The sequence below is a fragment of the Gavialis gangeticus genome, unplaced genomic scaffold, assembly GCF_001723915.1.
Source record: "Gavialis gangeticus isolate Ggan-Ray unplaced genomic scaffold, GavGan_comp1, whole genome shotgun sequence".
Taxonomy (NCBI): Eukaryota; Metazoa; Chordata; order Crocodylia; family Gavialidae; genus Gavialis; species Gavialis gangeticus.
The window spans coordinates 27,189,161-27,201,650 of NW_017728993.1; the positions used below are offsets into that span (position 1 = coordinate 27,189,161).

At 46.4% G+C, this 12,490-nt stretch overlaps 1 protein-coding gene across 10 annotated transcripts in view; it reads right to left on the minus strand.

Annotated features, from left to right (window-relative positions):
• The window catches only part of ST3GAL3 (ST3 beta-galactoside alpha-2,3-sialyltransferase 3), a 313,721-nt gene that overhangs the window by 186,163 nt on the left and 115,068 nt on the right, over window positions 1-12,490 (minus strand). For all 10 annotated transcript variants that reach the window (XM_019501447.1, XM_019501443.1, XM_019501449.1 and 7 more), the window contains one exon: window positions 9,102-9,144. In XM_019501447.1, the coding sequence (XP_019356992.1) occupies window positions 9,102-9,144 (43 nt within the window). The remainder of the gene's footprint in view (window positions 1-9,101; window positions 9,145-12,490) is intronic.

A 12,490-nucleotide genomic window follows, 5' to 3' on the forward strand; every position in this document is an offset into this window, starting at 1 on the left:
TTTTTTTTTTTTTTTTTTGGGGGGGGGGGGTTGGCATTTTCCCTGGTCCATACGTAACCCATTTTGGCTGAAATTTCCATAATGATCCTGCCAGAGGCAGACACCTGGCATGGAAAATTTCAGCCAAACAATCAGGGTTTGGCAAGGTTTATAAAGCAACTAAAAAAAGTCTCTCATAATGGAAGTGCCATTGTCACCGTTAAGTGCTACTTAATACTGAAACAGCAGTGCAACCAGCCCCCACTATTATTATAAAGCAATCCTATTTATCCATGGTCCTAGGCAGACAACTTCTGATTATAGAACAGCATTATTTATTCAAGCTGGCTTAGAAGGGAACATTCCTACAGACAGAAAACTGGCTAAAAGACTGAAAAACAATCAACACTTCTGAATGGAGCTGAGTGGAGGTTTCCAGTGGGGGAAATGGCACATGCACACTCTTTATGTCTTACTGACCACATCAAGATCAGTCCCTGGCACTGCAAGCAAGCCAACCATTAACAACACTTGCATAAGTTTTTTAATCACTGAAAGCAAAGAAAAAAGGGGCCCGGGCATGTGGAAAACAAAGGCAGACAAAAACAAGAAGTGATTCAGACTGGAAAATGAGTAGAGGTAGTTAGCCACGCTCATCTGAAATCAGGCAAAAGTCAGGGCAGGGCAGGGTGGCACCTTCAGGCATTTATACATGTTTTTTTTTGGGGGGGGGGGCAGTGCTTTAATTAGAGCAGCTCTAAGAGCCACTCTAAAGCGCCCAGATCATCAGATACATCAGCATCCCCATGCTGAAAAATGGCAGTGTGGGCACTTTAACTAAAGCTCTTTCAACAAGTTTAGTTAAAGCACCACTGCTGCCATTTTTCAGCACAGGGATGCTGATACACGTGAGGCTGGAGTGCAGTAATTACCACACTCTGATGTGCTATAATTACAGTGCATCAGAGGAGCCTTGCTGCATGTGTATAGGCATGTTCAGAGACTAACTGGCAGCAATGAGAGCATCTCGCTACTACCTTCATAAGTGGTGACACTCCAGGGCACCCTTTGTCATTGCTCTTTGTGGTGACGGAAGGGGCAGAGGGCCTCTCTTTTCTTGCTGTGGGTCTTTTGAACTCAACTGAGTGCTCATTGAGAGACGGAAGGCTTGATGGGGTTTTGAGGACAGCCACAGCCTCTCTGCGGGGACGGGGAGGGATCCTGGAGGAGTAGGGAGGGCTTCGCCGGGGAATGGGAGTGAGTGGAAGAGGGTGGGAGCAGAGTGTGGATAGAGTGTGTCTGTCTGCATAGGACCAAGGTGTGAACGGGGTTGGGAAGGCTGAGAAATACAGCTGGGCAGGATGAGGGGATGCTGGGAAGCAGGAGTGGGTGGGATGGGGTGCATTCTTTAACGTTTGAGGTAATTACATCTACACCCTATTTTCCTAGTTTGCTGATGGGAACGTCACGTGGCACAGCGTCAAAAGCATTTGTGATGTGATGTACTCCGACTCTCACATCTACTGCTTCCCCTGTACCCACTAGGCCAATTACTGTGTCAAAAAAGGAAGTCAGACTGGTTTGACATATCTGACCTCGACTAACCCAGGCTGTCTTTTTAAAAATCATTCTAACATCTCCTAGGTACTTCCCAACTGATTGTTTAATACAGTACTCTGCTTCAGAAACATTCCCAGGATATAAGTTGCACTGGCTGCTCTATAATTCCCAGGGCTTCCTTTTACCCCCCGAGAGACAGGTATTACATTAGCACTTCTCCAGCGCTCTGGGACATCTCCTGCTCTCCATCGGTTCTAAAAATTCATCATCAATAGTTCAGAGATCAATTAAGTTACTGTCTCAGGACTTCAGGGGAAATGTCATCAGGTCTCCAACCAAATTGAATGCATCTGACTCAAATATTTTAAACATGTTCTTTCCTATCCTGGCCTGCACTCCTATCTCCTTGTTAAAATTATGTCTTCAATTTTTTTTTTTATCTGGTCAGCTTACCTTTCTGTAAAGGAGCAAGCAAAGAAAGCTTAGAATGTTGAGCCTTCTCTGCATAATCACTTATTTGATTTTCTTCCCCCTTTAGTAATGGACCTGCTCCTGTTTCCTTTCCTTTTAGGTCTAATACTTTTTTTGGAATCTTTTTTGTTGCCTTTTATAGTGATTGCTAATTAAAATGCATTTTGCTCGTTAGCCTCTCTGATTTTATCCTTGTAGGCTTGCCGGCTGCTTCTATGCTCATCCATACTCACATATTCCCATTTCCACTTTTTGTACAAATCCTTTTCGATTTCAGATCGTTAGCTGCAGTGGTCTCTTGCTAAACTTGCAGTCTTCCTTTTGCACAAGGATAGTTTGCCATTATCTATTTAATTACAGTCTCTTTCAGTAACTACTAGCTTGCCTGCATTCCTCTATCCCTCATATTTTCTTCCCCAAGGACCCAACAAGCCAGAATTCCTCAAGTTTATTGAAGTCTGCTTCCCTGTTCTCCTTATTCTGAGGCTCTCACCTTCCTTCCCAGGGAACTGTGAATTCTGTCATTTTACAGTTCCTTTCCCCCAAACTTCTTTCCACCTATTCTTAGGTCAATTCCTACCTGCTGGTGCAAGCCAAATCTAAAGTAGCACCTATAGTAAATCCCTCCAGCTTCTGATATGAAAGGCTGACTGAAGCGTTCCCAGAATTTGATGCCTCTGTCCCATCACATTGGTTCTCCAGCTGATAGAGGTACATGGCAGTGTCCTGTACCACCAGGTCCTGCCCTTTGATTGCTTCCAAGAGTATCATCTTAAACTACTTCTCTTGACTCTGTAATCTACAGCAGACCCCTAACATGATGCTGTTCCTGACTGCACTTATATCTTCACTCAGAGACATCCAACAGCCAAAGTTACTATCCTGAGACCAGAATGGCAAACAGGGAAAATCAAGACAGACAGACTGAAACTCCAAATCCCAAAGGGATGAGAGTGGTGAGTGTTATCTCCTTGGTTTAGCCCAGCTCAGTGAAGAGAAAGGAAATGATGAAAGGCCCAGCAGATCCAAGAGACATTTTCCACTAAATCCTTAGGTGATTCAACAGCTCTGGTGGATGTTGACTTGAGGCCCCTGAAAACAGCGATAAGCCAGAAAGGGGTGAGGCTCTAGGAGGCCAGAGTGCAGGTCCCCAGCACTAAATACTATCTGAGAGGTCACAAGGGAGATGTGTCAGGTCCTGTGTCAAGGGGGCACTCTAGCCACTGCCAGGACAGCGAGGGCCACTATAGTTTTCAGATGTTGAATCTCCCCTTTTGAAAGAAAGGTTATCAGTTGTTGCAGGGGAAATCTAGCAACACCTAACTTCATCCCCTTTCTTTGGTTTCAGGGCTGTACTGCAGTAACGGTACTGGCTGACGGTGTCCTCACACTAACAAATTACAATGAGGGGTCCATGCTGACATTTTTTAGGTCTGTTTTAGTATTGCTGATGCATATGTGGGCTCCATAATGTTTGGCAATGCCATTCTTTAACAACACAATTTCATGGGCCTCATCTACCACTTAGAAATTTAGCAAAAGAGTTATTCCAGAATAAGTCTTCGTGTGGCTATACTTATTCTAGAAAGCAGATTTCCATACCTTGACCTGCTGTAGATAGAGAGTTTTCAGCTGCTGTTTTGAAATGTCAAAGTTAAAGAATTAGAAGAAGTATTTATTTAAACTACTTCTTAAAGATAAGTCTGAAGCTAAGAAAAAGGTAGCAGGTTGGACAGCTGTAGGCTCCCATCTCATTGCCAGAAGCAGAAAGAGGAAAAAGAAAAAAAGCTGAAGCCACTGGTGCAGAAGCATAAGGGCACAGGATGTGCATACAACCCCAACAGACTCAGGAAACAAAAGCACCTGTGCTCACATACATATGGCACATGGACATCTCCCCAGGGCTCTACACTGCACACCAGTTCAGGTTGCTGAATTAAGTATTCAAAACTGAGGAAATGTGAAAATTAAGGATGTCTGCACAACCTTCATTTGGGCCTCTTGCGCATGTGCATTATAGTACATTAACTGAGATTAATTATATGATCATAATACTATTGTTTTTACACGGGACCCCTGACTCATCTAATGCACAATATGGATGGTGCTCAAGGAATGAATCAGGGTTTGTAGTGAATGAGACTGTTGTCTGTAGGACCTGGCTGGCCTCCCTGCGCTAACACAACATAAATGTTTAATAATCAAAGAAAAGCACGCAGCCGTCTTGCCAAGTACAAGTGTCAGAAAGCAGCTCTCTGCAAATCTTGGCATCTGGTGGTACTTAGTGATCCAATGGCTGGATCGCTGTGAAGCGCGCTCTGCCTTCAAACCATTTGGGAACTGCAGTTGGTGCTGAACGCGGGGTTTTCATCCAGATAGACTGTACCCTGGCACCCGTAGGGTGTTCAGCTGTTTTTCAGCAGGTCTGGGTTGTGATCCTTAAAGCTTTAACTGGTCTGGATCTCCAGGCCCTGGGAACCATGCCCAGGGAAGAGCCTGCCCTGGGTGGGAAGGCCTTTTAAGAGCCCACTTTTGTGCCACGTGATGTGGATACTATTTTGCTTGATTTCGATGTTCTGACTTCTGTACCTGCCCCTAGAGATTATAGTGGTTGCCAGTGTAACCAAACAAAGGGCTCCTTCAACAGCCCTCCCTTGCTGGGTTCTCCTTGAGGAGCCTTTGCTCTTTTTCCAGGAAAGCACAACTAATTCAGAACCTTTTCAGGCCCATGAATGTTCCCTCCCTTGCTGCTCATGCTGCCTTTTCAGCTCATTAGCAACCTCTCCCTCAGCAGCGTCCCTTGGGCAGATGAGAAGAAACTTCCCCAGAAGGATGAGCCCAAGTACATGAGCAACGCAGGCCAGAAGAGAAGGGGAGCCTCCCTCCTCTGTGTACACGGCTGAGCTTTTCTTTCAACTGAGAAGAGGGTTCCTATGATGCATGGTTTTACTCTACTAATGACATTTTTGGCCAGAAACACTGTCCTTGCAAAGGGAACTATTTTCCAGATCTCTCTTTACAAGTCAACCAGCACAATATTATATAAAGATTTTGCAAACAACTCCCAAGTCAGATATCCCCCCAGTGAGGCCAGCCCTGCTAGACTCCGCAGCAAGGTATGGATCAGAGAGAAGATTTCAAAGAAAGGCAGCGCTCAGAGCAATTCCAGATATTCTTACAAAGGGCAAAAAGAAATCGGAATTGCCTGCAACTCCTATTAACACAAGAAACACAGACTCAGTAAACAGCTGTAAGCATAACAACTGTATTATAAATCAGTCAATCTGAATAACTAGTGCACTGTACAAGAGGTGGAGACAAGCAGAAGGGTAAAATTAAAAACAGCAAATGTGAAATATCTCCATGTATTTATACCAGCTGATTTCCTGCACATGATGTGGTTTAAATCAGCAGCCAAAGCAGTTACACTTTAGCTTGACTGCAGGACTGCCCTTATCAGAGGTTAGTTCTCCCATCACTAACTTACATTTTATCTTTCTTTTGTCATTTGCTGACATGGGACAACTGAAAGAGTAAGAGGAGACACTGAATTGTGCCGAGGCGAGTGTTTCACCAGGTCACACAAGGTTCTAGCAGGCTGTCAACAATTAAATCAACATTATAAAGTTACACATCGGCGGCAGAACTCCACTGGGACAATTGCATCGCATCAGGAGGCACGTAATGAAGTCATTTCTGTCAACAGCATCATCAACGCAGGACACATTATCCCTCCACGCAGCACTCCCACCACAGTGCCATCTTCACTACTAAATCCTGTAGAAAAACAGTCAGCCTGGTGTTTATCCACTACCTTCCGCTGAGTTCATCACATTTATTCAGAATATTTGTTTGGCTTCTAAAACATGGGCAACCCTTCTCACCCTTACAGTGAATGCTTTACCCTTTCTTTTTTGTTGAACAGCTACAGTCTTTTGCACTGTACTCCTTAAAGCTGGAGAGCACAATACAAAATCCATGAACAGCAATTAATCTAAGTCACCAAGAGATGGTATTTATGCAACTTCTGCCCTCCCTACACTTAATCTTGCAATATTTTTCTGCATATTTTTCATGTCAGGTGTCAGCAAGCTTTTCAGGACTGGGACTCACCCTCTCAGGTGTCCGTAAAACAAATACGCACATCTGTGGTGCTGCAAAAATAAATATTTCACTGAAAGAGTCAGCAAAGGCCTGTTATTGTATCGGAAACCCTGACCATGGTCAAGGTCCTGTTGTGCTCCTTCACATACAGCGTCAGACAATTCCTGTGCCAAAGAGCTTACTCTCTGTACAGACACAAAAGCCAAAGGGTTAGTAGAAGGGATACCACAGCAAGGCAGAGTGGGAGGGAAGGAGAGGTAGGCACTCGCTAAAAGCAAAAACAAAGGGAACGGAGATGCAGTGGCAGGACATGGGCAATGCCACAGGGTACAAGATCTATTTGAGTGTGCCGGTTGTCTTCAGGCACTGGCCCGGTGGATGCACAAAAGGGTTATCCAGTACAGGCTGGATGGACACGCATCTAGGACCGTTCTGACGGGGCTGATCCTGCTTCAAGCGGAGGGTATGACTAATGTCACCTCCCAAGAGCCCTGCCAGCCCTACTTTTCTAGGATTCTGTGGGGAAAGGAAGCTGGAGGCCAGGTGAGCAAGACTGCAGTGATGATGAGGGAAGGGTCTGGGTCAATGGTCAAACAGCAGACCAGAAGCAACACCCAGAGGAAAGAAAGACCACAGAAAGTGTGGGCTGGCCAACAGTACCTACGCTGTGCTGAATATATGAAGTGCAAGAAAATGATAAACAAGTCTGAAAAGCGAGGCTCTACAGGTCTCAAAATTGGGCACCCAGTAGTGTATAAAATGGGGATTGTATGTACCGCCTGGCCTCACATGGGGGTTATGAAGATAAATCCACTAATGTGTGCAAAGCACATTGATACCAGAGTAAGAACACCATGAAGAAAATGGTAATTCCACATGCAGTGATGGGTTTTATTGGCAAGAAGAGAAAGTACCTTCATTCTACCATTCTTTTTTTTTTTTAAATATTTGACCTCACAACCTTAGCATTCTTTTAACACAGTTTTAGGAGCTGTATAATACATTATATACATTTTTCTAATCTCTCGTTCAAATGTGTCATGTTCTACTATTTATGTCAGAAAAAGCAGGCCCATATACAGTGAAAGAAGAACGGCTGGTACTCAGAGGCCTGCTCATTCACTGTACACTATGCAATATTAGCAATAAATAAGGTGAGAGCTCTCTGGGGACTACTTATCCGCCCTGGGGAGGTCTTGTGCAGAAGTTAGCAGTTCAGGAAAAATGAGCTAAACACTTCCATGTTACAGCAAACCAGTACAACCAATCTTTACAAAACATCTGCCGTGTAAACCTGAGGCATTATATTACCATATAGGTAATATATGTTCAAGAGAGTCCAGATCAGATTGCTTCAGTGCCTTTGCAACTCAGAGGCAAAAGGCAACTAAAACCCTCGTACAATGAAATCATTGAATTATCATCGACCTTAGAGAAAAGAGAGTTGCTGCTGACCCCTAGCGTCAGCAAATTTAGCCTCAACCTGACTGGTACAAGCCTATTCCACCTGTTGCCACATCAAAGCAATAACCGTTTAGACCAGTGGTTCTCAACCAGGGTGCCACAGCACGTTAGGGTGCTTTGAGATCCCTTCAGGGGTGCCACATAACATTAACATCGTTAGGTGCACAAACTTGATCCACAAGGTGAACCCAAAAATCTGAAATAAAAATCCAGAGTGTTAAAACCATTCTGCCCTGCTGTGGGCTTCCTGAGTCCTTTGTGACAGAAAACCTGCTGTATCACTCTTCCTGAGTAGAAAAAGGAGTGAAAACTAAGAGCTGGCATCTTTTGGGGCTGCCTTGAGTCTATGAAGGTTGAGAACCACTGTCTGAGACTTTTGAGCCTTCAAAACCTCTGACATGGCAAACTGGCAGCGCTGTCGCCACACACACCAGCACCCCCTTCCCAGTTCAGAGACCTTAAGGCCAGAAGCAAGTATCAGATCATCTTTTCCGAGCCGTATCGTGAGAGTCACAGCATTTTACCATATTACTCAGTTCTAAGCTCAGTAACGCAGGAAAGCATCCAGCAGCAAGGCATCCAGGCTGGACTTGATGGCATCAATAACTACAGCAGCAGGGACTGATTTTTTTTGGCAGACAAATTAGCCCCACATCTTTCGAATGCTGCTCTGATCCCTTTCCCCCACCTGATCTGCTGCTCTGCTTTCTGGTCCCTTCCCCATCTGCTGCTGTGCTGCCTGCCCCCTCCCCAAAACTGTTGTGTGCCACCCACAAGCTGCCTGTGCAGGTGACCCACCCCTGAACTAGAGGGTCCACCGCTTCCCACGGTAGTTTGTCCCAGTGGTCAAGCAGTCTGTTATAAGCATGGGCTTTACTTTTAGTGTGAATTTGTCTAACTTCTCCCATTAAGACTTCTTGCGTCTTCTTCCCCTATGTTAAAAGAGCTGTTTAGTACCTAGTAGCTCCCCATGAAGGTATGCAGACACCACAGTCACCTCCCCATCTTTCTGATAAGCAGTGCAGTTCATTAAGCTTCAGCTTCTCACTGACAAACATCTCGTCACCACTCCCATCCTTTTACAAAAAGCTACAGCATTGCATAGGAATGGTCCAAATGTGAAGGAACTGCAGGTTTCCAGCTCCTCCCAATTAAAGGCCTCCAAATCCCCATTTACATGGCAGCTGGCTGCCATTTCCCTCGATTCCACACATTTAACTGACTTCCCCTCATTTCGCAGATTTGGAATAGGACTCTTAGGGCAGAAAGACAGGCAGGTTTCTGGCCAATGTTAACCCCTTGAGCAGCCACATAGGCTTTCCTGATGGTGAACCCAAGTATCTGCCTGCCTGGGAAGGCACAAGGCAGAGAAAGTCAAGGAGCAGCCTTGGAGCTCGGGCTCTCCCACGTGGCAGTGCACTGTGCTGTAGGCCAATCCACACAGCATGAGGGACCCCAGAACTGCTGTCTACAAGGGGAACGGCAAAAACGACAAACAACAGCATTTCCACCATTCTACTCACAATTTTGAGTCCAGGTTCAGGAGAAAGCCCAGTTTGTCATATTCTGAAAGACAAAAGCAGGAGACTTCATGTAAGAAAAGCAGCTAGTGTCTCCTCCCCGTTGGGTTTACAATAGTGCCTTGCCAGAAGGCACAAATATTTCTTACTGGAAATGACAACTGGAATTTACAGGGTAGTTAACAGCCTGTGCACACTCCTGAGCAACATTAATTAAATGCGCTCACCAAAAAAATGCTCTGGATCTCCAGGGGAGCTTGCTAATTCCAAAGCCATTACAACTAGACAAGATATTTGCAGGGAAAGACTGAAACACACATCATGTAACACCGATAATAAAGGGGTAAGCAGAGCTTGCCCTGTTCGGAGTGGAACTAGTGTTGCCACCAACTCGCCCACTCAAATTCATGCCCAAGTCCTGAAAGTGGTACAGCTTTCCAGTGTCCCTTGGCAGTCCAGGACAACCCCGCGTCTCCAGCTTTATGGTTAAGCAAACATTGTATGCACTGGGGGTGCTTACAGAGGCAGAAATGCTCCAGGTTAAGTTAGTAATGTGTAAACTGCAGAGACACAATGTTAAGGGCCTACAAGTCAGCCGGGCAGGACTTGTGCCTCTTATGAATAAACAGGGAACAGTTACAGATACTTTCCCAGTCAAAAGTATGTTTCTATGATTCCCATACAGAGTTAAACAAAAAGTTTCCTGTATTTATAAATATCTTAACGTAGTACATTTAGAAGATGACAAAACACTGGTTGTAAAACAATGCTTCCTCTGAGAACTTGCCTAAGACATGCCAAGGACTTCAAGTTTTTATTATTTATCATTTATATGCTGGTCTGGCTGAGAGGCCAAGCACGAAGACCCATTATCCTGTGCACAAGGGGTTATAAAAACACATTTAACAAGACGGCCCCTGCTCCAAAGATATTGCCAGTCAGGACACAGCAAAAGCAATGAGGAACAAGAGTACTCCCGTGGTCTGTGCCGACAGCCATGGCACTGTCTGATCGGTGAGAAATGGAAGAGGAAGCTGCTCTCACACACGCACACACACCAAGGGATGGGGCAGCCTATGCAGCAGTGAAAAGTAGCGTAACCATGAGGCTATGGGAAGAGGTGGCCGACTTCCATGTGACCTGGATGTCCTGCCTGGCAAATGGGAAGACTCATGCTCTCCAGCACGGGTGGTGCATTTCAGAGCTCCTGTAAGCTGAGCTCTCTGCAGTCTTCCACTCCCAGCATGGTCCCGTGTGCCACCCTCCACCTCTGCTTCATGCACTTCCTCAACCATCTGGCCCCCTCTCCTTTCCTGCAAGCCCATGTCCCCCTTCTCCAAGTTTTCCTGCCTTCTCACTCATGCTAGGAGCTCCATGGGCCCACTCTTCTGTTCACTTGCCCACTACAAGCAGGGGCTCTGTGCACCCCATCGATCTCCCTTTCCACGTGCCAGGGGCTCTGCATGTCGCCAGGTCTGCCTGTCTGCTAATTCCCTGGGCTCTCTTCCCCCATACCAGGGTAGCCAACCTGAGGCTCATCTGCCACAAGCGGCACAGGCAGCCTGCATGTGGCACACAGCAGGCCAGAGAGGGGACAGGCAGCAGACAGGGCAGGAAGCAGAAAACAGAGCAGCAGAACAGACAGGAGATGATGATCAGGGAGGGCACAGAGTTAATCTGTGGCATAACTGCCAAAAAGGTTGGCTACATTGCCTTAGACTATTCTCTCCCTGTGCCAACAGCTCTGTTCATTTCACACTGCTTCCAGACTAGGGTCGTACGTTAATCCTTCCTGTCTGTGCATCCCCATCCCCTGTGTGCCCCTTCATTTCTCCTGGACAGGCAGAAAAGAAACAGTGTTGGGGGATAAGTCATTAAGATGGAAGAGGCTACCAGAGGCAAGGTGGGGGAATGATGTTACACTGGAAGGCTTTAAAAGGTGCCAACCACCAGTCTGGATGTTCATCAAAAACAATTGACCCACGAACCAACTGCCAGGTCTCTGAAGGTCCCCTAAATCTCCTTTCCTTTTACTCCACTTCTCCAAAGCAGTATTAATGCTGCCTCCAGCCAGACACTCAGCAGCCTGTGCACACAGCACCTTGCTTCACCTGGCCAGCGAGGAAATCCTGAGAGCTGGATGTGCGTGGCTTGTTTGGAGCTTGCCCACAGTGGTGGAGGGGTGTGGGATGCTACTGAGGGGCTGGGGGCTTGCTTGGGGCTTTTACTGCCACCTTTCATCTCCACATCCTACTCTAAAGTGACGTCCACTCAGGACAGTGGACGTGCTACAGCAGTTAGTAGTGTATATCACAGCCTCTGCCCACACTGGCGGTAGCCTCAGGCTCCTTCCTGTATGCTGAAAATGGCATCCACACTTGAAAAACAATAATTTTTCTGGAGTTTGACAGGCCACAGCCACCAGATGCCCTTTGCCATTGTGCTCTACGCTCCCGCTGCCTCCCAGCCAGCTGCCGTTCCCTGTTGAGGATGCAAAGGAATAAACAAAAACAAGTCCTCCCCTCCCAGGATTGTAAGTGGAGCAGCAGGAACTAACCAGAGCAAACAGAAAGCGCTTTGCTTCCCTGCTGGAGCAATGCCCCGACATATCTGCTACCTCTGCATTTTATGAGGTGTATTTCCAAAAGTGACATATTTAAAAATAAACAAAGATTAAGAAACTCTGCTAATCTGGGTCAGACTCGGAGCACGGCTAAGTGCTTGGATTCAGAATAATTATTGCAGAAGTCTCTTTATTCTTCACTGCACTTCCTGCTGATATCGAGATGCCGCTAAAGAAAGCTTAAGCCTAAAACAGTAGTCTGTTTCGAAATGAACACTGCAAGGCTGCAACAGCCTTCTCGGGGCTGCCTGCACATAGCCACATCCTAATCCTGCAGCATCTGGATACATGTCCAACACAAGAACAACCTCCAGATGCATGTGTACAACGACTGACCAGTCCCCTACTGCCCTCCCAACTCCAGCTCCCCAGGATGACCATCCCAACAAGAAGCAAGGGGGTCAGGAGTGCCCAAAAGCCCCCCTGGCTCACCAAGGGCATCTGGGAATGCCTGATTGCCAAAAAGGCGGCATACACCTGGTGGAAGTGGGGTGCTATCTCCAAAGAGGAGAATACCTCCTCTGCTCGGGCCTGTAGGGGGGCTGTCAGGAAAGCTAAAGCGGACATAGAGATAGGACTAGCGTCCAAGATCAAAGATAACAAAAAGTCCTTTTTCAAATATATAGGGAGGATGAAGAAAGCACTGGGAAACGTGGGGCCCCTGCAAGATTCTCTGGGCAATCTGGTGGTTGCGCCAGAGGAGAAAGCAGACCTCTTTAACCAATTCTTCACCTCCATTTTCTTGTGCAGGGACTGGGACTTCCCCACC